Raw genomic sequence first — 27,800 nt, forward strand, 5'->3', positions numbered from 1 at the left:
AAGGTGAACAAGAAGAAATGGCTTGTAGTGATGGCTCCGGATTTCCCTCCTGCCCTGGGAACAGTGATTTCGGGAATCTTAGAGGCTTCCAGAGGGACAGTATCGTTAAATAGGCCTTGGACAGTAAAGCCAAGAGAGCACAGGGTCAGTTTCCTAGTCTGCTTTGACTCAGTTTCTCTAGCTATAAAACAGACAAAAGCTCTCTGTTACTGACCTCCCTCACAGGATTGTCACAAGGCCTGCTGGTAAACCAAGCACCAAAGTGTTAAGGAAGGAGAATGTTGAAGTGGTTCAAAGCACAGGCTTTGGTGTCAGAGAGACCTCTTTCCAAACCTTGTTGATCAGCTGTGTGACTTTGGAGAAGTTACATAATCTATCTATGCCTCAGTTTCCTTATGTAATAGAATGGCAGTAACAGTGTTTATTTTAAGAGTCACTTTAAGGGGAAAATGAGAGAGTATATATAAAACATCTCACACAGTATAGTGTAAGTGCCCTATCTTGAGAGAAAAAAGGAAGAAAAAAAGACACAACAAGGACAAAGAGGTCATGACTGTTGCTGTGATGCTAAGACAAGCTGGCTATTGTGATAGTTCTCACCAAACACCCAAGATCCCTGTCGATGTCCCAGCTTCCTTTACAGTTAGGTTTCCATTAGTTCTGGCCAACAGACCGAGAGCAGAGGTGTTAGGAGTCACCACTTGGTCAAGAAACCCAAGAACTGGTATGGCTCCTTGTTTCCTCTCTCCACCAGCCCAGCGGCCTTGGAGGCCATGCCTTCCCTACGTCATCTCACAGGACGGAGCGAGTCCTTTATGTGAGTGTAGAATCTGCATTTACTCTGTTAACCCAGTGAGATCTGGGAACTCATCTATTATGCTAATAGCCTTGCGGACCAGCACAGACGTCCATACAGGAGAAGTAAATCTATTTCTGGCCTCCTGGGGGATCTAAGGATGATGATGGTGACAAGAACAGTCGCTGTAACAGTCGCTGTTTATTGAGCCCTTGAGGAGGGGAGAGACCTATGCGGATATTAAACTATTCATCCCTCTCAGGGACCTCATGAAGTAAAGATTTTGCTATTACATAGTAATCGTGTTCCTGAAATAAACTTTATTTTTAAAATGGGTTTCCTGGGTGGCTCAGTTGGTTAAGTATCCGATTCTTGATTTCAGCTCAGGTTATGATCTCAGGGTCCCTGGGATCAAGCCCTGCACTGGGCTTTGTGCTCAGCGGGGAGACTGCTTGAGAGTCTCTCTTTGTCTCCCTCTGCCCCTTTCCCCATTCTTTCTCTCTCTCTCAAATAAATAAATAAATCTTTTTAAAAAATAAAAACAAATAAAATGGGTTCTCTCAAACAACTTTAATGAAGAAAAAACTGCTTAGGGGGAAGAATTTTAGAAAGTTATTTCTCTCACAGAAATGTCAAAAATAAAGGTTTTAATTGCTATTAGGGACATTTTGAAGTTACAAACTAAAAATAACAGATTTTCAAAATTGGCATAACCAGCCTAAATGTCAGCGAGCAAATGCTGAATTCTGTGGAAGATAAGACTCAGGTCAACTTGCTCCTGAACCATCAAAATAAATTGTGGTTTGGACCAGAAGTGCTATTAAAAGGAAGCCCCCACTAGATCTCAAGAAAGCTGCTAGCAAAAAAATAAAAAATAAAAATAAAAATAAAAAATAAAAAATAAAAATAAAAATAAATACATAAATTTTAAAAATGGAAATCCCAGTGGCAAAGAAGAATCAGTCACCCAATAGACATGGCCATGAATGCTGAAGCAAAAAGGCTTTTTGTCCACACATGTGGGAAGCATTTCCAATCATGACAGTGATGTAAACCAACAACATCACAAGTCAATTTTCTTACTGAACTGATCAGATGTCATATAGTTTGCATTATGAAATTTGCATAGCAGGAAAAAAGCCTGAATGTGATTTGACCAGTGAGGAAACCAAGAAGGTAAGAGGACATCAACGTTTATAGGGAACAACTGTAGAAATAGCACCACGTCAGGGCTGTCTGCTTTTTTCACTTGCCGACGTTCAAGTTTTTTCCCTTATGCTCACAGAGTTCCCCTGATGTATAGTGACACATGCTTACCCTCATGGATGATGGTGCCCCCTCTGAGCTGCGATTTGAGACCTCTGCAATTGGGGGCTGCCCTTCCTCTGGACTTAGCTGGAGACTCAGCTCCGGGGTCCTCTCCATCTATCCCGTCCTTCTTTTGGGGAGGGGGTATTTCAAATCTAGTTTAATAAAAGAGCAAGGGATTCAAGGCAGTTCTCACTTCACAATGTGGTCCTTGGTGGGGTGAGGGAAGGTCGAGGCCAACTCTGCAGACGGACTCGATCCAAAATCCTCTCCTGGCGACACCGGGGTTGGGAAGTGCTGCCCTGGCCCCGTGGAGGACCCCACTCCAATTTGTAAACAGAAACATAAATAAAACGGGGGAAGCTGGGAAAGAGAAGGACCAGGACCCCAAACCATCATGCTGGGGAGCTTCAACAGAAGAACGACCTACAGGGTCGTTCAGCTCCATGGTCCTCTCCATCTATCCACTGGGGGAGGCTTAGAGCTTCTGCTCTGAGCGACAGGGATGCTTTGGCCTTATTGCTTAGACATGTTGACATTTCTGAAAGTACCAGTTGACCCAGAGAGCGTCTAGGCAGTCTAGGAAAGTGCCTGGGGCTAGGGAACCAATGAATTTCATTACTAAAGTAAACAGTCCCAGTGACCTTTGGGAGTTAGCACATTTTGACTTTTCCCCTCCTTCAGGCCATAGCTGGGCAGCTGGACATGCCACTGTTCCCTGAGGAAAGGAAAGCTTGGCCGTGCAGTGGCCTTGCCTTTTCCTGCTGCTGACATACATGCTTTCGGCCTGGACCCTTCTCGCCCTGCGTCCTTCACCCAGCAGGGGAAGTACTGAGTGAGCCCTGCAGTTCTTGCCTTGCCTGTCAGTGAAGCAGGTGAATCTGCAAGAAGTTTCTGGAAAATGCAGATAGACGAGTGGGCCCTCTGGGAGTTGTGTTCGCCTCCAAACAGGATGGCGCCTGTCACCTAACCCAGGAAGGCTGTTGATTCTTCAGCCTCTCCAAATTTGCCATTCTTCCCTTAGGATTTATTCATAAAATTCAGCAGGCCCTTCCTGGACACCACCCACTGCGTGCCTGGGACTGTGTGGGCTGAAGCTGGGACAGCAGGAAGATACTAGATGCATTTTCTACTCTGGAGGACCTTCAGAACTTAATGGGTAGATGAGACTCACACATTAGGTGATAAGTTGAGACAGTGTATCATGAAGAGCTAATTAAATATTATCATTATACATGGCAGCTAAGAGCACAGATTTAGCATCTGGTGTCTGGGTTCAAATACCATCACCATCATTTTGATCAAGTTTGACTCTGGGCAGATGCTTTAACCTCTTTAGTCTGCTGTTTCCTTATTATGGGGCTACTGAGCCTCAACGCGTTTCTGTGGGAATTAGGTGGGACAGTGCAGGTAACGTGCCTAGTACAGCGCCTAAGTTATGGCCTCACTGTTATTACCAGCTACTGATCTTAGTTATCAGAACGTATTTGAGAGACCCCAGTAGTACAGAAATCAGGAATCTGTACTCGCCACATTCTGTGTGCTGGTCTCCCTTCTCTGTTCCTTTAGCAATGACTGGTAATCTCAACTGCTCAGTTACTCAGTTAACAGGAGCCCCAGGGAAAGGTTTTAATACCTCCACCCCTGTAACTCCTTCCCACTCTGGTGATGATGCCTCCCATGTATCTCCTACACCCCAGTCCCATTCTCATCCTTTTTTTATTTATTTGACAGAGATCCCAAGTAGGCAGAGAGAGAGAGGAAGCAGACTCCCCACTGAGCAGAAAGCCCGATGTGGGGCTCGATCCCAGGACCCTGGGATCATGACCCGAGCCAAAGGCAAAGGCTTTAACCCACTGAGCCACCCAGGCGCCCTTCCCATTCTCATCCTTAAACCAGGTCCTCATACAGCCAGGTGAATTACACAAGAGCCCTCTTAACTAGTCGTCTTGGTTCCTTTTTTTGCTCTCTGCTAAACCGGGTTTATTGATACTCCAGAGGACTTTCTAAAATCCAAACCAGATGATCATTCCCTTGCTCACACCCCTCCTGTGGCTTCCCATTACTCTCAGGAAACACCCGAGCCCAGCTCCTTTATCATGACCTATAAGGGTCCTTGCTGTAGGACCCCTGCCTAGATTTATAGCTTCATCGCTTCTGTTTCTCATGTCATCCCCACGATCCAGCAATGCAACCCGCTCCCTAAGTGCTCCTGGGTCTCATGGCCCTCCGTGGCCAGGCACAAGTCTCAAAACCTCTGTCCCTGTCCCCTGAAAAGTTGCACTCATGCTTCAGAACTAAATTCCAACCACTTCCTTTGGGAAGCCTTCCTTTACCAGGTCTGGGTTCACTGGCCCCCCTCTGTTCTCCTATGATATCTTTGTTTTCATGCCTATCTTCTCCACTACTGTCTGCTAATTTGGAAGGGAATATTCTTGTTCATCTTTGTATGTTCATATTGAAAAAGGGCTGGAGAGACGGATGGATGGTGGTTGGATAGAAAGCTAGATGGATGGATGGATAGATGGATGGATGGATGGATGATTGAAAGGATAGATAAATGGACTAATTCAACAAAAAAAAAAGTGTCAAAACCTCTAATCCGATCTTATACCCAGGTGCCTCCAGGAAGGTGATAGCAGTACGATAAAACTTCATAGTTCAGGCTGAGAAGCAGTATGACCTTGCAACTCCTAGCCAGTGGGTTTTTTACCTTGATGCTGCCCATTGTTCCAGCAGGAAAGCTAAAAATGAGTACTGATCTCAGAGGGAGGGGGACAGCCGGGTGGACTTTATCTCCTCACTGACCTGGCCTGTGGCCTGTTTGTCAAGCTCCTCGGTCTGCCCTCGTATTGGTCCCATTCGGTCCTTTTCTCCATCCAGGCATCTTGGATCTATTTTCAGCTGGAACCGTGGCAGGAGATTTCAACCTTAGGTTCCGGGATGACAGAGCCTCGGATGGCACGAATGATCGAGGGCCTCATGGCCAGTACTCCCGTCTGCAGCCCAGGGCTTCTCTGTCGCCCTGCCGGAACAGTGACACCTTACCTACTATTTTCCTCTCAGGGGCTGCTGTGCAGCAGTTACATGGGGAAATGCACCTTATGCAGCTTGGAGCCTTCATCGGCTCTTCAAGGAGGACCTTTCCGCCGGCTTGGTTAGTGAGTAAACCCTGGAATGAACTGGAACTGAAACAGAGCATCGACCCCCTTGTGGTAGGGGGAGCCAGCATGAGGCCCGCTCAGGCCACCACGGAAAAACCCGGAGGCTGTGGGAGAAGAGCTCGGCCCAGCTGCCCTGGAAGGCTCATCAGGGTTTACAGAGCAGCAGGCAGAGCCCAATTGGCTCAGTTTGGTTGTGTTTTTATTTTTGTCCAGCCACAAATACTGAAAAATGATTCCTTCCCTTCCTGGAGCCCTGGAGCCAAGCTGGTTTTATTTTTAGCTTAAACTCTGGTTTGGGGCTTTTAGAACTAAACACCCTACCGGCTACAGGCCACGGCGGGCCAGATTCTCGGATTTTTGCCTAGACTGGAGCATCGGTCGCCTAAATGAAGCTCTCACTCGGCTTTGTGGGGCTGTGACAATAGAGGGTGGTTCCCGACAGACCCACAGAGAGACCCGTTCTGGCCTCAGGGACCTCCAAGGGAGTCCTTTTCAGGGAGGGAAGCATATCCGGGGAGGATGGTTGTCTGGGGTGGGGCACAGGGGGCGGCAACCGGGGATGAAAGGGAGCAAAAGGGGGAGAAAAGAAGACAAGGGAAGAGGAAGCAAGGCTTCGAGTGGTTCGTCGTTCAGAACCGGGGCTCTGGAGGCAGACTGCCTGGGTCCTGATGCTGTCTCTACCCCTTCCTCACACTGTGGCCTTGTGGAAATGTGCCCAGCCACTCTGGGCACCCGTGTCCTCAGCTGTGAGGTGTGGATCATAATGGTGCCTGCGTCCGGGCTCTACTGCCTGCCATCCTGCCCGCCCAGCCTGCAGCCCAGCATCAGACACGCAGTTAGGACTCAACATGCACCATTTATTATCACAATATTATCAATAATATTATCATATTATTATCACCATGTTCTTACTGCAGTGCTACACACTTAGGCATATACTGTGTCATTATGAATTACTGTAACACAACGAATAGGGTTATTTTGCACATGGAACCCTGAGGCTCCGCAGGCTCAGCAGGCTAGGCTAGGTCCCACAGAGAGATCAAGAGATAGTTAGACCTGGCCCCAGCCCTGGCCGGCCCCAAAGTCATACCACCCCGTCTCCCCTGGGATCTGTGCTCCCACATGATGTAAAGGGGCTGACCATTTGGGAACTGATCTAAACAAGCAGCTAGATTACCCCTCACCCTCCCCTGGGCTCCCCTTGTCTCTCCATTTGAATGACAAGAGCACAAAGAGTAGATACTGGAAATGATCAAAAGAACACTGGTCAAACTCATGGAAACAGAAAGCATAGTGGTGGCTATCAGGGACTGGATGAGGCAGGGCGGGGGTTGTTTGATGGGGATAGTGTTTCAGTTTTGCAAGATGAAAAAGATCCAGAGATCTGTACAACAATGTGAATGTACTTAACATTGCTGAACTATACACTTAAAAATGGTTAAGGTGGAAAAAGAATTTTTTTTTTTTAACCATAATAAACAAGAAATTTAAAAAGAGCACTGGTGTAGGAGTCAGGCTGCGGTGGGGATGAGGCAGGGAATTTGAGCTTATCCCATCCAACTTCCCAGCCTCTTGTCTGGCCTCCTTGCCATCATGGGGCTCACTGACAGCATCACTGGTCCGTACCTGCCCACATACAATGTGAGCCCCTTTAGGGCTAAGCAGCACACTGCTGACAAGAGCCTTACTCTGGGGTCTTAAATGCTCCTCTCTTACTCGCTTTGCCCTTTTTAACCCCCTCCTAGTTCCCTGTCCCTCTCAAGTATTTGGCCATCAACCTGCGATGAAAGGGGGAAAGTGCCAAAATCCCACCCAGGGAATCGTATCTGCTTGGCCTCTCGGAGAGCGTGGGCTTTGGGGGCAGAAGCAGAAATGAAGCTCACCTTTTCTTCAGTTTGCTTAACTCTAAGAAGATAATAATGGTTGTCCCAGGTAACTAAAGAGGCACTTCACTCTAAGGAAGAAATTCAACCAGGCTGTGAACTGTCCTTTTGCTCTAGGACATTCTGAGGACAGGTTTGGAGACACTGATTTGGACACTCACTGGATCCTAGGAGAGGGAGGCGTGGGAACCAGCAGGGAACTAGGTCTCCCTCTTCGCTTCCCACTTCCAGGAGAGCAGCCCTCCTGGAGGCCACCACAAGGGTTCCATGTCCTTTGGAAACACTCGTGGCCTTCTTTACTATTGGCATTAGTATTGACCATTCTCTGGAGGGCGCCTGACTGGCTGTCTTGCTGCCATCCAATGTGGGGCATCCATTCTGGCTGAGTTTACCTCCAGCCACGCGGCATGCCCACACTGTGACCCGGAGCCGACTGCCCCGTTAGGCACAGTGGGGCAGGGTCCAGGGCCAGCAATACTTCCAGAGGCCCATGGAAATGCTTTCATTTCTTTTAAAATTATAAGGAAAAAAAAAAAAGACCCTTTCAGGTCAAGGTAAATGTTATTATATATAGTATTAGTTTGTTTTATACCTACGAACTTATAAAATATATTAATGTTTTATAGAGACAGGGACCCGCAGAGGCAAAAGTGCCAAGGGCCCGTGGAAGTTAGAATGCAGCCCTGCTCTGGGCCAAAGAGCCAGGCTGGCAGGGATTCCATTTGTCTCCTCAACCTGTGGCTTCTTCAACTCCCATAGTAACTGCTGTCTCCCCACCACACCACCACCACCATCTAGGATAGAATATTCTCTCTGGTAGTTTACTTCTTTTTAGGGACCCACTTTGCAGATCAGTTTCATCACTGGCAAGAGCTACCCGGAGCACATGGCCAGAGAGTTTCAAAAGCTTTGCTTGGGATCTGTGGGAAAGAATGTGGGATCAGTTAGTGATGTCTGTCTGTCTGTCCTAGGCTCGTGCTGGGGGAATGGCAGCACTCATGCTGTGTTCTTGCCTGTGACTGAACTTTGCCTTCTGTCCTCAACTTGACTGCCTGCTTTCCGAGACAGAATATGCCTTAACATGATGTGCATCCCACACTGAAAAATCTGGAAGATCTCTTCATACCTGTTGATTGATTGATTAATTGATTGAAGTGATATCTGTCAATACACTTGATCCAATTTAATCCAATCCTGACATCCTCTCATTCTTCTCTTCATCCGTAGGCGCCTGAACAAGAATAAGCTCCAGGTCCTCCCGGAATTGCTTTTTCAGAGTACACCGAAGCTCACCAGACTGTGAGTAGAATTGAATTGTGTTTTCTGCCTGGCGTCCTGCCTGGCTTTGGTGATATGTATATTGTGATTGCCTTTGTGAGTGGAGCCTGGTGCCAGGCACAGCTTGGCAGTTAAACCGTCTGCACGGGGACTTGGAGCTGGGCTTCAGCGTGGCGTGCCCCCACACCCAACTTTTTGCTTTTGATCAGTGTTGTAAGTGGCCAATGAGAGCTAGTGACTTGCAGTAGGTCTCTTCTTTGCAAGGAAAGACAAGATGTCGTTTAACATGGATCTGACCTTGCCTCAGGGAAATGCCCTGAGGGTGGGATTTGAGATGGGTTTATTTACAGGAGACAGCAGTGTTGTTGGAAGCCATTGGATTGGACCGATCATTCTAACCTCACCACCCTGCAGACTAGAACACCTCTTGCCCTTTTCCTGCCTCCTACCACCACCGGCCTGGGAACTCTGGGCCTGGAGATCTGTGGTTTTGTGGGAAAAGGAAGAAACACCTTGAATTTGGCTTTCTCTTCTGGGATGATCCAGGATATAATGCAGGGGGGAGATTGGAGATGCTTCTGTGCGTTTCTACAGTCTGAGAGTGTGGAGGGTTAGGAGCTGGAGATGCACGTCAGAATGGAGACTGTGGTTTGCATGTCTTGGGTGTTAGGCAAGTGCTCGTGCACTGATGGTGAACGGCTCCGTGATCCTGAACCTATACGTCATACTGGCAGTGACTCTTGTAGCTCATGGGGTAAATTGGGTTGGCCCAAGCCTTGGTTTTCTGAATGGAGAGACAGAGTCTGGCTGCTTAGTCGTCAAGCAGTGAGATTTACAGCCTGGCTGGGAAGACTCTAACATTACCAGGGAGGCTCCAAACTTGTGGCCGCCATTCACATTCCCAGAGGCTGTGTTTAATACCTGTTTATGCAGTCAAGGAATGTATGTAGGCTCCAGGATACATTGGGCAATATGAAACACATGTCACTGTGTGCACTTAAGAATGAGCTCTGAATTAGGAATCTGTATCCATATCTGTATCTGTGGGTACACACAAAGAAAGAGACCATATACGTAAGTGTATTTGAAAGGGTACTTTGTTGGAACAAGAACAGTAAGGGTTGGTTTGTGTTTAAGTGGTAAGCAGCTGTGGCTCGCCTTCTCTAGGGCACACCTGTACCTTTTGTCAAAGTCTCCTCTTGCTGTTTACTGCATTTCTCTGGCTCAGACCACCTGGATCACTTTGCTAAACATGGACAAGAATATGCTCCCCTTTTCCACCATTCCTCTCTGAGCCCACCCTGATGAGCGTGAGGGTGGATAAAGGGACATTCGGCAGCCTGGGTGTCTAGCTGAGCTGGATAAGCAGTACGAAATGGGCATGAGGGGCAACAACCCGGTTTTTAATTTCCTATTCCTGTAGAGTTCTTTCCCTCCGTGCTCACTTACCTGCCATCTCTGCACCCAGCACTACGTTGTGCCTTTTCAGCCGGCTCCTAATTAAGGCTGGCTATCTGTTCTTCATCAGGAATGTCAGCATCACTTTCTAGGCACACAGAGGGTGGCCATGGGGCTGGGACTGCTGGAAGGCTTGGAGCAGGTGGGGTCTGACCATTCTGCTTGTTGTAGGACGTTGGGTGGGCTGGTTTTTGCTCACGGAATGTGGCCTCCCAGCTGCTCCCCACGGCCATCAAAGTGATGCCTATTTTATTCTAGGCTGCTCTTGATCCGATCAGAGGAGGAATTTCAAGCATCGAGACGCTGGGGGCCAGGCCCAGGCAGACAGCCTGGGGCATGGGAAACCCCAGGGTGGCATCCTGTCATTTTCTGAGAGAGGTTAAGGGAGTCACTTTCCCTTCTGTGCCTGAATATCCTCATCAGTAAAAGGCAGACACCCCTCTTCCCTTTCACCTTCCTCACTGAGGAGTTGTAAGCCTCAGACGAGATCACAGTGTGGGTGTGTTTTCTAGGGTTTACAGTGCGGCGTGAGTGTCCTCACCAAGATAACTGTGACTACTCCTACACTCCCCATCCCCTCCGCCTTGCTCTCTGTTCTCTTTCTCCGTGAAGGGACTGGGAGTTGCTGTGAGCACTGAGGTGGATGACACTGAGCTTTTACCTGAAGCCGGAAGAGCTGCAGCTGGGAAGTCAGGGGTGACATTCGACTCCGTGTGGTGTCCGTCCCTCTCCAGGTTCTAGCCAGTTACCGAGGCTGGCATACATCAGCTCTCAGTGAGAAGAGAAGGATGCAGGCCTAGGTGTACAAACAATGCCCTTAGGCTCTGGTTCTTTTATCCCCCTTTCACTCATTCATTCATTCACTCATTCATTCATTCAACAAGCTCTTCCACTATCCCTGTGCCAGCCTGGCTTCTGCTGGGTTTTCGGCTATAGACATGAAGGATGCCCACTTCTCTGTGTGTCTCATCATGACACATTCTGAATGGCTGCCAAAAAGCTGAGAGCTAAATATAATTTTTTTTTTTTTTTTTTTTATTGAAGGAACTATATTAACCCAGGTTTCAGCTATAATCAGCAATCCCTTTTTTCTCTCTGGGCTTGATCTTTGATTTTTCTTAATGGCCCCATTGTGTCTTTGTCTTATTTTGTCAGCCACTTCAGGGCCTTTTTGGAAGTAAGCAGGGTACAAATTAGAAATCAATAAATGTGCAATCATGAGTGTGTATACATATGCCACTAGCTCTGTTTTAAAAGAGCGTTGCATCTCAGTAGACACAGTGAGCCATTTTCTAGGGAATGCTAAATGTGGGTACTGTGTGGCTGTCTACTCCGTAGTACACCACGTGGGATAAGTAGCAATTCTGGACACGCCTTTTCCTTTCTTGCTAGATCTGTAGACAAAAACTGCCTAATACTCAGCGTTTATCCAAAGAATACCTTTTGGAAAGGCTATGGGCATGTAATAAGATGTTTTCAGGAGTGATTAGAAAGGGAAATAATATTTATTGAAAACCTGCTATTATAATAATGCTACTAAACAGTAAGTGACAGAACTGTGACTAAAGTTAGTTTAATCCAAAGAGAAAATATATTTGTTTATATACCTGGGAAGTCCGGGAATAGTTATGGATGGCTTCAGGAACAACTGGATCAGGGGGCTTGGTGATGTCATTGGGACTTCATCTAACTCCTCCATCATGTGTAGCAGTGCACCTGCAGCACCGAAACAATGGTGGATTGCTTAGCCTTGGTCACTCATCTATGTCGGAGCACATCACTGTTGCCAAAGAGGTGGTGTCCTTTGACTGATCCAAGTTTGGGTCATGGGTTCATCTCACCTGTTTGGGGATGAGAGTATGGGTTTCCCAAAAGAAAGAATAATTCTGTTATCAGAAGATAGGGGGCGTGATGCCAAACTTAAAAATGACAGATGTCTGCGAGTTTATTGAGCATCTACTTTGTGCAGACTGCTATGCTTTAATTGAGTGCTTTGGATCCTCCATAACACTTCAGGGTAATAACAGTAGCAAACCCGTCAACTGGCAGGTGCTGGTCTGAGCATTTTATGTAGAACTCGCTTGCTACTCCTACCAGCACTGGGGTTAGGTGCTATGACTATTATTGTTCCATCAGTGTGAAACTTTGGCTCAGAGAGGTGAAGAGCTCACCCAATGTCCTACAACTACCAAGTAACAGAACCAAAATTCAAATTTGGGTAATCTGCCTCTGAGGTCTGTGCTTTTCTCTACTACAGTCAGCTCCCTGCCTCAATACTCCCATTTTATAGTAGAGGAAACTACAACTCAGAATTTAAAGTACTTGCCCACGTGGCCAACATTTCTAAGAAGAAGAACTACCCTGGGACTGTGCCTCGATTCTCAGATTTAACCTTTACAATCTCTGCAGTCCTGCAAAGAGAGCATTCTCAAATCTTCTTCTGAAGCTTTAAGGGGTTATCTAACTTACCCCATAGCTGTGTAACCAAGGTACAATGGAACTGGGACTCGAATGTGTGTCTGTATTCCTGCAGGTCCTTCCTTTCCTGCCATGCCAAGCTAGCTATTGTGAAGGCCTGAAGTGATAATAAAAAAGAGATTGATATTGGACCTGTCATATATCCAAGTGTTTCTGCCCGGCCTTTGCTGGTCACTCCACCCCCATTCACCCCCAGATCCAGCACCATTGATTCATTGATCCATATGCATGTTAGTGGTATGTCTGTCCTCTTACCCTGTTTTCAAGCACTGGAGTACAAGCCAGAGCATCCTAGAGCTTGGAAGTGCCCTGAGGTTTAGGTAACATCACTGTGGTTGATAAAGGGCCAGCAAGGTCTCTGTCATGCCCTGGGCACTCAGTAAATATTAGCTCCCTCCCCCACCCCCATCTTGACATAGATCATGAGGTTCTCAAGCATCGGGACTGTGTTTCTGCTCTTCCTAAGTTGCCTACCATTCCTGACCTGGAGCTGAACATAGGAGGTGGCAGTAGACTGAAGGGGTTAAGGGGCCATGAGACTGTGGACAAGTCACTTAACCTCCTTGGGTCTCAGGTTCCTCACCAGTAAAATAAATAAGAGAACCTACTTCTCCACACTGTTGTGAGGATACATGAAAGTAACCCATGCACAACCTTCAGCTTTGACTCTGGCGCATAGCACATGCTCAGGGAAAGATGGCTCAGGGCGACGTTGCTAGTTGATGTGAGCATACCTAGGCCAGGGCGTTGATATCTGTGGTTAACACTTGCACACCTGGCAAAGACTTCAGATTCCAAAAGAGATGAGGGTGAGGAGACACTGCACTTGGGGTGGGAAGATCCTGGTCTTCACACAGGCTCCACCACTCACAAGCTCTGTGGCCTTAGACTTGTTATTTCCCCTCTCTGGGCCTCAGTTGTCTCATCTAGAGAGGACAGGATGGAACACAGTCTGTTACATGGCCTATAGGTTATTAATTCCCCCCCCCTTTTTTTTGTATCCCCTTCTAGCTTTCTCTTTCAGCTACACATGGGAGAGGGAACAAAGGATTTCTGGTTGTTTGGAGGTTAAAGTGTTAATGTTGCCAGAAATCATTAGAAGGAGCAGAAGATGAGATAAAAACTGTGATTAAAAGTCCTTTGCGTTTTACCAGAGCACCTTGGTGGCACAGTCAGTTAAGTGTCCGACTCTTGAACTTAGCTCAGGTTGTGATCTCATGATTGTGAGGTTGAGCCCTGCATCAGGCTCGGGGCTCAGTGCAGAGTCTGCTTCAGATTCTCCCTCTCTCCCTCTGATCCTCCCCCACTCTCTGTCTCTCTCTCTCAAGTGTGACTGTGGTTTTTAAGGGTTTGACTTCTCCATATGAGGATGAGCAGACCACTGAGGTCCTTGTGGCCCATCTGTTCTGGATTCATGACCAAAGAGCCCATTCAATATTTGATGGTGGTTTAAAACCCGTAGCTGAAAAGCAGTATTTAGTAGCAGACCAGCCTCCCCCGCAATTCTTCCCCACTCAGTTCTATGAGGTATGTGACAGCTTTTAAAAAACTGCCACTGTGGTTAAACCCCCTGGCCCTCACTTGGATCTATAGAGTTGCAAGACACTTAGAAGGTTAATCCCTGAAGCAGCTGAAAACACTAGGAAGTGTGGTCAACTGACCAGCCTCGAGTCACTGGGCTGTTGTCACAATAGATCAGCATCCATCCAGAGTTAAAGGCTCTGAAGCCTCAGTTTCCAGGGAACTTACGTCCAGTGAGGGAGCCCTCCTCCCAACTCTCATTCCTGCTTGAGTGTACCTCTTCTTCCTCTTCACCATTGGCCGCCCTTATGGCCACCTTGCATGTGCGTGCCCCGTACCCCCAAACAGAAAGCACGCTGCATTCAGCAAGGGGCTCTAGTGTTCCTTTGAGGCAGCCCGGTGGGAAAGTAAAGAGTGTGGCCTTTGGAAGGGTATAGACCTGGGTTTGGATCCTGCTCTCCTGTGACACTAGGCAAGTAGCTTCAACTTTCTCGGTCTCGGGTTGATTCACTGCAAAATTGTGCCTACCTTCGTTCGCTCGGGCTGCCATAGCAAAGGAGCTCAGATTGGATGGCTTAAACAACAGAGATTGATTTTCTCATAGTTTGGATTCTGGCTGGGTTGTTTTCCTCAGTCTCTCTCCTTGTTTTAGAGATGGCGGTCTTCTTGTGCTGCTTCGCATGGTTGTCCTCTGTTCATGCTCAGCCCCGGTGTCTCTCCTTCTTCTCATAAGGACATCAGTGACACTTGCTTAGGCCCTACCCTAATGGGTACGTTTTAACATAATCACCTCTGTAAAGACCTGATCTCCAAATATAGTCACATTCAGAAGTAATGAGGCCAAGGGCTTAAATATGAATTTGGGGGCTGGGAATGACGCATCAGCCCATAATAGTTCCCAAGTGCGTATTATATATTTGCATGGTTTAGGTGCTTTATGCCCTGCTTCTATCTATATTCTCTTACTTAATCTCAGATTTAGGGTGTCAGATACTATAACGTATCCATTTTAGAGATAAAGAAACAGAATCCTAGAGATTTGAACAGCTTGCCCAAGGTCAGAGCCAGCAACTGGCAGAACCAAAATTCAAACCCAAGCTTGCCTGACTCCAGAGCCCACACCCCTAACACAGTCTCCCTACTGTATTTATGAGAAGTTAGTAACACATGAAAGTGCCAGGCACCTAGTAGAACCTCAATTAACGTTTGTCCCTTTATGCCTTTGAAGCCTTAAATGAGCCCAGGCTTGATGAGTGACTGGGGCCCCATACCTCTAGGTAATACCTTTTGCTGTTCGTAGATCCGTTCGCAGCCACCTTAGTCTTTCAGCTCTGCATTAAACTTGAAAACATAACTACATGCAGTATGTGTCGCCGTAAAACTCTATATCGATGTGAAACAGTACTATAAAAATGAAAAACCAGTGGAGAAAACAAAAACCATACTACTCAATTTTCCAGCAGAGTTGTTATCTGATGTGGTGAAATGATAATAGGACGACGGGGAAACCAATCCATCAGGATGGTGGGGGTTTCGGAAACAGCCCGCCTGCCTAGAGCTCGGTCCCAGAGACCTGCTCCCCCTGTGCTAGCCCTGCCTTCAGAGGCCAGGGATGGACCAGCCTCACCGTCGCAGACGTGGGGTCACTTTTTCCAGGGGCATAGCCACCAAAAGCTCATGGAAAATATCCCTGCAAACTGGAGCTCCCGTCCCCCCTCCTCCTGCATTCCCCCACTCCCTGAACACAGCAGTGAGGCCCTGGCCTTCGGTTGGCTTTACAGAGGGCCTCCCCAACTACAAGTTCCGTCATGTGCTTGAGGACAAGTTAACTTTAATCTGCATGTGAGCAGATAGTGGGTTACAGCGGGGGCCGTGTCACTCCTGGGATTTCTATTTTATGTGAGTTGCACTCTGGCTGTAGTACTTTAAGCTAAAGCCAGGAAAGAAGGCATGGAAGGTTTCTTTTCTCCACCACGGAGGCTTTATCCGGCTGAGCACAGAAGCCTGCAGAGTATCCACAACGCTGACTACACGCTAATGCTTTGATTGTCTTATAGACTTTTAAATGTTAACATTTTAGAGTTAGGAATAAGTTATATAGGCCAGAATTTTTCAAACTTCACTGTGCATCTGAACACCTGGGGATCTTGTTAAAATGTGGGTTCTGGTTCCGTAGATCAAGGGTGGACCTAAGAGTCTATATTTGTAACAAAGTTCCAGGTGATGCCCCTGGCCCAGGATCACATTTGGTGAGCAAGGATCTGGGTTCTACTGCTTCTCAGAGTTAGCATTTGTTAGGGGAAAATTCCCTTGCGATACTGATTAAAATGTTGATTCCCAGGCCATGTAACCAAGATATCTCATTCAGTAGATCTGGAATGGACCTGGGGTTCTGACTTTGTACATAGGCACCCTACATGATTTTGGTGTGTGTCACACATGAGCGTACTTCGAGAAGCACTGATCTAGTACAAACCCTGTTACTTTATAGATTTTGCAGCAGGCAAAAAAACAGACATTTCTGGAGCACCTGTTATGTACTAGACACCCTTGGCACATACAGCCTTATTTAGTTCTCCTGTGGGGTAGGTATGTTTGTGCCTACTACACTGATGATGGAACTGAAGCCTGAGAGACTAACTCACCAGGAGTACTCCCAGGGCTTTCTGACCCCAATTCTGTGGATTGATTTCTACCTTATCATATGCCTCCTGTGCTAAAACACACCTTACCAAAGAGAGAGAAAATAACCATGGATCTCTGAGGCTTCAGTGTTTTGTACTTTTATGCTTATATGAGTGTATATGGGCAGATGCTCATATCTGATATCTAAAGCATTAAGACTTGAAACATTAGTAAATTTACAGACTTAAATAGATGTGTGCAGGTAGACCTTCCTAAGTTCCCTATAACGTATCAAAAGCAGAGTTGGGCTTTATATTTTAAAACTCTTCGGCCCTTTGGGCCAACAGAAGAACTTTCTAAAGTGATCAGGTAATACTTGAACTGAGAACATCCTGCCGGCCTGAAAAGTTTTTTTGGTGGTTTTTGTTTTTTGTTTTTTGGGTTTTTTTCCAGAAAAAAAAAAAAAAAAAACAAGCTGTGACTTTACAATGCTTTGGAATTACAGAATATGCTTGTAATTTTTACAATTCTGCACAGACTTCTTGGCCACATCTGGTTGATATTACTGGCAGGGATATATGGGGGAATAAACCATGGGCTGGAATGTGAAACATCCCACAAAATGAGTTTCTTATAGGTTGCTGCATAAAACATTTTGATTCTCCCTCTCTTTGGAAGGATGGCTTAAGTGATTTCATGGATTTAGTATTTTCTTTGGTTTGAAGGTAAGGTTTTTTGCTGGTCTACTTGGTGGGGGATCCAAGATGGCTTTCTGAAGACATGTGCAAAGGGTTAACCATTCTACAGCTGTGCCATGGATCAGGGTGAGAAACGGCACCCTTGAAGGAAGTCAGACAAAACTGGACACTGGTAATAATGGTGAAACCCTGGGGCCAACTGGAGTGCCACAAAAAAAGGAAAAATATAAAGACACAAGGTTATATGTGTAAGGGCTTCAGAAAAGCTCCTGAATTTTTTGTTCTGGTGGTACATTAAACAGCTCACAGCAAGAAGAGCTCAGCTCCTTGGACACACAGCCGGAAGCCTTCGTATGGTGGTGTGTTCTCTGTGCTGTATGTGAAAACAGTGAGTTGGGAAGTGGAAAAATAAAACAAACACCCAGCTGATACCTGGCACGTAGTCAATTCCCTATTGGGGACATTCCTGCTCAATTCCCAGAGAGAGAACCGTGTGATTGGGGACTACTAAAATATTCATTGAACACCTAGTGTGTGTGTGTGTGTGTGAGAGAGAGAGAGAGAGAGAAACGTGCTGGTTGTTGGGATGCTGAGCATAGAATGCAGACATGTCTAATCTGAGCCCAGAGGGTGTGAGCATGGGCTTCTTGCCACCTGGCTCCTTCTCAGACTTCCTTGGCTCAGACCCACCTGCAGAGTTGGAACCTCTCTCTACAACACCATGTGCTGCTCTCAGCACCTTGTGGCATGTGGTAAAGTCAGCTAGCCTCAGCATGGCTGTGTGGCCATCACTGAGGGTGCTCACATAAAGACTGTGTTCTCAGTGGCAACTTAGGCCATTAATGAGAAGGAGAACCAGAGGCCAGCCTATGTACATACCCTGGGATCCTTGTTCCCCTTCTCTGGAGTTAGAAACTCTCAAGGGAATTGAGAATATCAAGGAATTATCACATTATATATAGAAAAATATAAGCATTTTGAGGTGGGTGGACTGCAAACACACATTCTTCAATTGCCTGAATGATGCAAATGTACCCACATCTAATAATCTTGAATTGTTTGTTCTTGAACCACATTTAGCATCAACAGAAACATTTCTAAAGAGCCTAATCATCTCTTATTTTCAACCAACATTTGGGAATCTTTCCAGGGGACAAATAATGTTTTAATTTGATGTCCCAAATTCTAGCATAATTTCAAATTATTTAAAAAAAAAAAAGTCTGTAACTTTGGATTTCTTTTGTCTTTCCTGTGGGCTTAGTATCCTATATGTTGAACATTCATTTCATTTGTTAGGTTTATAGTCCTTTACAAAGTCCTGGAGACTGAAGATTGTAATGAAAGTTCACACAATATTAATAAGAGCCAAACTATACTAACACAGTACTGTCTGAAACAAATAAAAATGGAGAAATTTGAGGAGGCAATTCAAGACGGCATCATAGGAAGACCTTGAACTCACCTCTTCCCACAGGCATGCCGAATGTATAGCTACATACAGAACAATTCTCTATGAAAAACACCTGTAAACTAGCTGAACAGCTCCTCCACAACAAAAGACAAAAAGGCCACACTGGAATGATTAGGAGAGGCAGAGATGTGATCTTGCCAAAACCCCCACCCCTAATGGGGGACAACCCGATAGTGGGAGGGATCTCTAAGGAGCAAGGGATTCAAACCCCATATTAGGTATCCCAATCATTGGAACATGCAATGAAGAAATGAGCCTACAAAATATCTGACCTTAAAACCGAGGGGGCTTATATCCAGGGGACCTACAGGGCTCTAGGAAACTGAGACTCCACTTGTAAATGGCTCAGACAAAGATTCACTCACCCCAAATGCAGCTCAAAAGCAGCAAGCTGAAAGGAGCCTAGACTATATCTGAAGGAGAGTCATTGGCTAAGCTTAAAGGGTCTACCAGAGGTGTAGGAGTCTGTTGGAGCTCTCTCTAGGACAGAGGCACAGGCAGGCACCGTTTTTATACTTTCCCTCTTTCTAGTGCTGCTTATCCCATCCCTGTGCTCTCCTGCAGCCTTGCCAAACCTAGTAAGTAAGCTCATCCCAGCCCCAAATGCCCCCATAGCCCTGCCCTGCAAAATCTGGTGGGCCTATTTGCCCTGGCCCAATGCTGCCCCATGCCTCCACCATGCAAAACTGACTTGGAAAGCTCAGTCCAGCCTGGCATTCTCATTCCAACCTGGCACTCTCCTGGGGTCTCAAAAAAAAGATGCAGTTCTTGGAAGGCTAAGACACTGGGGGCACTGCATAGACATCAGGCTGAAACACACACCCCCAGGCTTCCTCTGACCACTCCTTTAAAACTAGGAAAGATACCTGGTTTGCCTAATACCAGAAATGAACACAGAGAGTCAAGCAAAACAAGGAAACAGAGGAATATGCTCCTTGTAAAAGAATAAGATAAAACCCTAGGAAAAATTCTTAATGAAGATAAGTAATTTACCTGATAAAGAGTTCAAAGTGTGGTCATAAAGATGAGAGAGAGGGAGAGGAGAAAAAAGAGAAGAGCAGAGGAAAAGAGAGGAGAGGAGAGTAAGGAGAGGAGGTGAAGAGAGGGGAGAGGAGGCGGGGAGGGAAGGGAATGGAAGAAAAAGATATTCGTCAATCTCAGGACAAGAATGGATGAACACAGGGATAATTTTAAGGAAGAGAGAAAAAAAAAATAAGAAAGTACCAAGCCAAAGTTGCAGAGTTGAAGAATATAACTGAACTTAAAAAAATACACCGAGGGGAATCTTCGACAAAACAGGAAAAAATATACAGTGGAAAAAAGACAGTCTCTTCAATAAATAGTGCTGGGAAAACTGGACAGCTATATGTAGAAGAATGGAACTCGACCATTCTCTTACACAGTACACAAAGATAAACTCAAAATGGATAAAAGACCTCAACGTGAGACAGGAATCCATCAGAATCCTAGAGGAGAACATAGGCAGTAATCTCTTCGATATCAGCCACAGCAACTTCTTTCAAGATATGTCTCCAAAGGCAAAGGAAACAAAAGCAAAAATAAACTTTTGGGACTTCATCAAAATCAAAAGCTTCTGCACAGCAAAGGAAACAGTCAACAAAACAAAGAGGCAACCCACAGAATGGGAGAAGATATTTGCAAATGACAGTACAGACAAAAGGTTGATATCCAGGATCTATAAAGAACTCCTCAAACTCAACACACACAAAACAGACAATCATATGAAAAAATGGGCAGAAGATATGAACAGACACTTCTCCAATGAAGACATACAAATGGCTATCAGACACATGAAAAATGTTCATCATCACTAGCCATCAGGGAGATTCAAATTAAAACCACATTGAGATACCACCTTACACCAGTTAGAATGGCCAAAATTAGCAAGACAGGAAACAACGTGTGTTGGAGGGGATATGGAGAAAGGGGAACCCTCTTACACTGTTGGTGGGAATGCAAGTTGGTACAGCCACTTTGGAGAACAGTGTGGAGATTCCTCAAGAAATTAAAAATAGAGCTTCCCTATGACCCCGCCATTGCACTACTGGGTATTTACCCCAAAGATACAGATGTTGTGAAAAGAAGGGCCATCTGTACCCCAATGTTTATAGCAGCAATGGCCATGGTCGCCAAACTGTGGAAAGAACCAAGATGCCCTTCAACGGACGAATGGATAAGGAAGATGTGGTCCATATACACTATGGAGTATTATGCCTCCATCAGAAAAGATGAATACCCAACTTTTGTAGCAACATGGATGGGACTGGAAGAGATTATGCTGAGTGAAATAAATCAAGCAGAGAGAGTCAATTATCATATGGTTTCACTTATTTGTGGAGCATAACAAATAGCATGGAGGACAAGGGGAGTTAGAGAGGAGAAGGGAGTTGGGGGAAATTGGAAGGGGAGGTGAACCATGAGAGACTATGGACTCTGAAAAACAATCTGAGGGGTTTGAAGTGGCGGGGGGTGGGAGGTTGGGGGAACCAGGTGGTGGGTATTAGAGAGGGCACGAATTGCATGGAGCACTGGGTGTGGTGCAAAAACAATAAATACTGTTTTGCTGAAAAAAAAAAAATACACCGAGGGGGCGCCTGGGTGGCTCAGTGGGTTAAGCCTCTGCCTTCGGCTCAGGTCATGATCCCAGGGTCCTGGGATCAAGCCCCACATCAGGCTCTCTGCTCAGCAGGGAGCCTGCTTCCCTTCCTCTCTCTCTCTCTCTCTGCCTGCCTCTCTGCCTACTTGTGATCTCTGTCAAATACATAAATAAAGTCTTTAAAAAAAAGTACACCAAGAAGTTCCACAGGTTTGTGCTCTCTCTGACAAAAAAATAAATAAAATCTTAAAAAAAAGTAAAAGAAAAAGAATAAAATACTTAGGAATAAATTTAACAAAGGAAGTAAAAGACCTGTACACTGAAAATTGCAAGACACTGATGAAAGAAACTGATAAGAACACAAAATAGAGAGCTAGCTATTCCATGCTTATGGAATTTTACCCAAAGCAATTTACAGATTCAGTGCAATCAGAGGAATCCCCATCAAAATCCCAGTGGCATTTTTCACAGAAATAGCACAAACAATCCTAAAATTTTTATGGAACCATAAATATTCTGAATAGCCAAAGCAATCTTGAGAAAGAACAAGGCTGGAGGCATGCCCGTGTGCTCTTTGTAACTATATTAGAAAGTTACAGTAATGAAAACTGTATGGTATTGGCACAAAGACAGACACATAGGTCAAAGAAACAGAATAGAAAGCCCAGAAACCCTTTCATATATGGTCAATTAATTCATGACAAAGGAGGCAAGAATATACAATGGAGGAAGGCCAGTGTCTTCAATAAATGATACTGGGGAAATTGAAGAGCCATATACAAAAGAATGAAACTGGACCACTGTCTTACACCATATATAAAAATTAATTCACATTGGATTAGAGACTTAAATATAAGACCAGACACCATAAAATTCCGAGAAGGAAACATAAGTGGTAAGCTCCTTGACATCACTCTTAGAGATAGTTTTTGGATTTGACTCCAACGGTAATGGCAATGGAAGCAAAAATGAACAAATGGGGTTATATCAAACATAAAGCCTTCTTCACAGTGAAGGAAACTATCAACAATTTTTTTCAATCCAGTCTACTAAGTGGGAGAAAATATTTGCAAATCATGTGTCTGATAAGGGTTTAATATCTAAAATATATTTTTAAAAGTCATATAACTCAATAACAAATAAAAAGTCTGTTAAAAATTGGGCAGAGGATCTGAACAGACATTTTTTCGAAGAAGACAGGCACATAAAAAGATGCTTAATGTCACTAGTCACCAGGGAAATGAAAGGCAAAGCCACAGTGTACCCTGATGTTTATAGCAGCAATGTCCACGATAGCCAAAATACGGAAAGAGCCCAGATGTCCATCAAAAGATGAATGGATAAAGAAGATGTGATAGATATCTATCTATCTATCACATCTTCATATATATATATGTGTGTGTGTGTGTGTGTGTGTGCGTGTATGCATATACACACACACACACACACACATATATATACATACACACACACAATGGAATATTACTCAGCCACAAGAGTGAAATCTTGCCATTTGCAATGACATGGATGGAACCAGCAGGTATTAAACTAAGTAAGTTAATCAGTCAGAGAAAGACAAATACCATATAATTTCACTCATATGTGAATTTAAGAAACAAAACAGATGAACATAGGGGAAGGAAAAGATAAATAAAATAAGATAAAAACAGAGAGGGAGGCAAACCATAAGAGACTCTTAACCATAAAGAACAAACTGAGGGTTGCTGGAGGGGAAGGTATAATTGGGTGATGGGCATTAAGAAGGGCACTTGATGTAATGAGCACTCGGTGTTATATGCAACTGATGAATCACTGAATTTTATCCCTAAAAACTAATAATACACTATATGGTATCTAAATTGAATTTAAATAAAAATAAAAAACCAATGAGATAGCATCTCATAATGTGAGAATGACCATTATCATAAAGATAAGAAATAGCAAGTGTTGGCGAGGATATGGAGAAAAGGGAAGCCTCATGTATGTATGTAAATTGATGGAGCCACTATGGAAAACAGTATGGAGGTTCCTCAAAAAAATAAAAGTAGAATGCCATATGATCTAGCAATTCCACTTCTGGGTATTTACTGAAAAACAAAAAACAAAAACAAAAAAAAACTAGTTTGAAAACATATGCATCCCTACGTTCATGGTAGCATTAGTCCCAGTAGCTGAGATATGGAAACAATCTAAGTGCCCTTTGATGGATGAATGGATAAAGAAGATGTGGTGTACATATGCATTGGAATACTACTCAACCGTTAAAAAAGAAATGAAATCTTGACATTTGTGACAGCATAGGTGGACCTTGAGGGTATTATGCTTAGTTAAATAAGTCAGTTAGAGAAAAACAAATACCATATGATCTCACTTACATGCAGAATGTGAAAAGCAAAATAAATGAATAAACAAAACCAACATGTAGATGGAGAAAACAGATTGGCGGTTGCCAGAGGGGAGGGAGGATTGGGGGTTGGGTGAAAAGGGAAAAGGGGGTCCAGAGGTACAGAGTTTCAGTCATAAAATAAGTAAGTCATGGGGATGTAATATATAGCACGGTGACTATAGTCAATAATAATATATTGCTTATTATATGATTTTATATGGGTAGAAGCTAGACTCACTGTGGTGATCATTTTGCATTATATACAAATATCAAATCATTATGTTGTACACCTGAAACTAGTATAATATTATGTGTCAACTAAACCTCAATTAAAAAATAGTAAATAAATATGATCTGGTTTGAGTTTTAAAAAAGAAAGAAAAGAAATGGAGAAGTTTAGTAAATTTTACGCTCCTTGCTTGAATGTGGTGTGCTGGACCAGAGTTTTTGGTTCATGGTTTAGAAAAATATTTTAATGTTTTATTCATGATGTTTCTTTCTTCCTGTGATTCCTTCTCTAATTCTCCCCACTCTGCTTAAGGTGATGAGCCTGTTTGGAAGTCTGGCCTCATCTTGACTGGCATTGCCTATTGTAGAGCCAAGAACTTCCCATGGTTGGCTAAATGGAGTATTTAGCTATTAAACTGATGGTTTGGCCTCCCATTGGTGTGTCTAGGGCCCTGGACTAGAATTTCTTATCAATGAGTCAGCTTTTGATTGAAATACACGTAGAATCATGCCAACATTTCTCCCAGTGAAGAAAGCATCCTGACTTTTTGAGGTCAAAATGCTCCAAGGAGAAAAACTGCCTTTCTAAGAGGGTTAAATTTCATTTAATTTCATTAAATTTCATTTAATTTGAGATTTATGAGATCCTAAGCTACATATCAAGATGCTCAGAGAGACCTGACTTCAATAATTTAAAAAATATATATTTTTGATAGGAATTGCTGATAGTGGTATAGAAAGAAATGCTGGATCATCAATTTTATTAATATCACGGCCTTAATCATCTCCTTCCTGTGTCTCCACATTTCCTACTCTGCCCTTCCTCTTTCCAAAAGCACATGCCACATACACATCACATTCCACCAACACGTACACATAAAACCTTCTCTCTATAGAAGAGTCCCAGACAGATAAATGAAGATCCCTTCCAGGCCGTTAAATCTAAGCACAGATATAATTTCACTTTAGTGCAAGATACTGATTTTTAAATTAGCTTGAATTATTGAGCAACACTGTAAGAAGATATCAGAGGTCAGAAAGGCAGCAGCAGTGGTGGAGGGGGAAGATGGTTTGTCTCCTTGGCTCGTAATTGGTGTTTTAGGTGCATAAAGATGGTTAGTGGCAGATCTGTGTCAGAGACAGTAAATTATTAGTGTAAATGTTTTCTAGTCTCCAGAGAGAGCTTCTGTCTTCCCTGGAAGAGATGTGCATGGTCAGGCTTCTACCCGAGACCTTCCGGGACTTTGATTCCATTTTACAACACAGAACAGAGCATTGTCAACCACCAGTTCCCAAGGGCTCAGCCATTGAACAAAATTATCTTAGGGAATAATTGTTATGGCTTCCATCGCTAATGGCGTTCTCTGCAGATCCTTTTCCCCTGTGCATGGCACTTCCTTTATTTAAATGAGAGTGAAAGATGGGCGATCATTAGGCCTCATGAGGCCAGAAAAGCAGGAACAGGGGAAGATGGGTTGTCTGGAGAGTACTCTACTCACAAGCTTCTCCCCAAGGGTAGAATCATTGACAGGAGGGTGGGTAGAATTTGTCAGCTCTGTCTTTACCAGTTTGTCCACCACCTTCCGTCTCTGCTGCTGTCACCTTTATACAATCCACCATACTTTCTTGACTAGATGACCTCAAGGACCTCCTCACTAAGTCTTCCTGCTCCTATTTGTGTCCCTTCATCATCCAAGGTCCATCCAACAGATGCTGAGATCATTTTGGGATAAATCAGATCTCCTTACTCCACAGTTAAATCTCCCAGTGACTTCTTGTTGTTCTAAAAAACAACCCCAACTCCTACGTCACACGGTCTAGCCTCTGTCACTCTTCCTGGTGCCATCTGAGGCTTCTCTCTAATTCCACCACCGCAGCTCCTCCTCTTGCTCCAACACTTCTACATCTTTCTCAGCTCAGGACCTTGGCCTTGCTATTACTTCTGCCTGGGACATTCTGACTCCAGACGTTGGCCTGGGTAGGCCCTTATTGAAATGTGGATCCTGGTTCATACACGATTTCCACAGAGAGCCCTTTTCTAATAACCCTACCTGCAGTGCTGTTTTTTCCTTGCTGGCCATTGTGCATCATATGACCCAATTTTCTTTTCTTCATGGCACTTACCACTCCCTGAAATTCTTTTGCTCATTTATTCATTTAGTTGTTTATACTCTGTTCTCCCATTCCCCCGTTAGAATGTAAGCTTCTTGAGAATAGGGATTTTGTCTGTTCTGTTGACTCTATAATTGCCTAATATTTTATCTAGCACGTCATGGGCATTCAATAAATATTCTGCAAATGAGTGACCGAGAGAAGGAATTTGGTCTCTCTATAATCTGCTTTTTGCTCAATGTATAGTCAAAGGTGCCTTCTGTTCCGAATCATTGCCCTGAAAAAGCCCAAGTCACTATTTAATAGCCTATGAACACATATACACACACAGACACACGTGTGCACACTCATCAAGGATGCACACAAAAGTGAGGATGAAACTAACACACATTTCCTTCTTCCGTTTCTGGCCTCTGTTTCACTTTTTGCACGAAAAATTATTTGGGTTTAAAAAGTAGGAGGATCCTGCCCTGGAGTTTTGAGAGGGCCTGCGTGGGATGAGCCCATCCACACACAGCTGGGCTATGCAGCCTGGAGGTGAACTGGCTTCAGGAGCCAGCAGGGTAGGATTTCATACTCCCACCAGCGAGACAAACAGCCCATCCAAGATCCTCTGCTGGCTGATTGGGAGCCAGTGCCTGAGACCAAGAGCTGGGGAGGGAGTGTTATTTTCTGATGCTTATTTCAAAGACCTGAGGATAATATTCTGATACAATGAAATGAAAAGATAAACTGTGTTTGCTTCATCTCCCAGCCTCATTGATTTTTTTTTTTTTACTTCCAATGGGCATTGAAAGGGATTACATACCTATTAGGAGTCTCAGCTCAGTGAAGGCTTTACAAAGAAGGAAAAAGAAGACTAGTAGGGAATCGAACAAAAACCAAACCTAAGTCTGGGGGAAAAAAAAGAATAGATTACACTAATTTACTGAACGCTGACCTAAACCTCCAAACTATTCTCCTCTTGATCTGAGATCTAAACCAGAGATTGTTCAAAAGACATCTGGTCACTTAGTCCAAACCTGAAGTGTACCCTATTTTCTTCTTTTTTTTTTTCTTTTTTTTAAAGATTTATTTATTTGACAGACAGAGATCACAAGTAGGCAGAGAGAGGAGGAAGCAGGCTCCCTGCCAAGCAGAGAGCCCGATGCAGGGCTCGATCCCAAGGACCCTGAGATCATGACCTGAGCCGAAGGCAGAGGCCTAACCCACTGAGCCACCCAGGAGCCCTTGAACCCTATCTTCTGAACCAGTTGAACCAGAACCACACTGGAACATCACATCATTAATGTTCTCCAAACTAACTCTGTCCAAATCTCTGGCTGGTGCTGTGTAAAGCTGCAACACCAACCCACCATTTCTTCTTCTCCACCCCGGTCCTGCTTCCTACCCCTGTCCGCCACTCCTCCCTTCTGCACACATACCAGCCTTCAGTGATGTGCCCATCATCTGTGCCATGCTGTGGAATCCAGGCCTTCCAGACTCCCTCTCCTGCTTTGGTGGTGTGAGAGATGCTGCTGTTCTGCACAGCTTGACCTACTCACCACTTTTAATTCAACAAATTGGGGAAAAGAAGAGTGTCTTTTCAGTGAGGGCATACTCATTTATGAATGGGGAGAAAAAAGAAGATAGGATAAAACAAACAAAAGGAAGAAAACCTAGAATAAGGAAGAGAGGGAGGAAGGAAGACCACCAACAACAAAAAGGAAACGTGGGGCAGAGGTGGTAAAGATAAAGAATCAGTGGAGGACAAAGGAAAGGAAAGCAAGAGAAT

The 27,800-nt window shown here is 44.6% G+C and overlaps 1 protein-coding gene across 3 annotated transcripts in view; it reads left to right on the forward strand.

The window, feature by feature from the left end:
- LOC111140918 (slit guidance ligand 3) overlaps nucleotides 1-27,800 on the forward strand; it is a 589,722-nt gene that overhangs the window by 93,152 nt on the left and 468,770 nt on the right. For all 3 annotated transcript variants that reach the window (XM_022493181.1, XM_022493179.1, XM_022493180.1), the window contains exon 4: nucleotides 8,382-8,453. In XM_022493181.1, coding sequence (XP_022348889.1) covers nucleotides 8,382-8,453 — 72 coding nt within the window. The remainder of the gene's footprint in view (nucleotides 1-8,381; nucleotides 8,454-27,800) is intronic.

The sequence above is a fragment of the Enhydra lutris genome, unplaced genomic scaffold, assembly GCF_002288905.1.
Source record: "Enhydra lutris kenyoni isolate GAN:26980312 unplaced genomic scaffold, ASM228890v2 scaffoldscaffold5, whole genome shotgun sequence".
Lineage (NCBI taxonomy): Eukaryota > Metazoa > Chordata > Mammalia > Carnivora > Mustelidae > Enhydra > Enhydra lutris.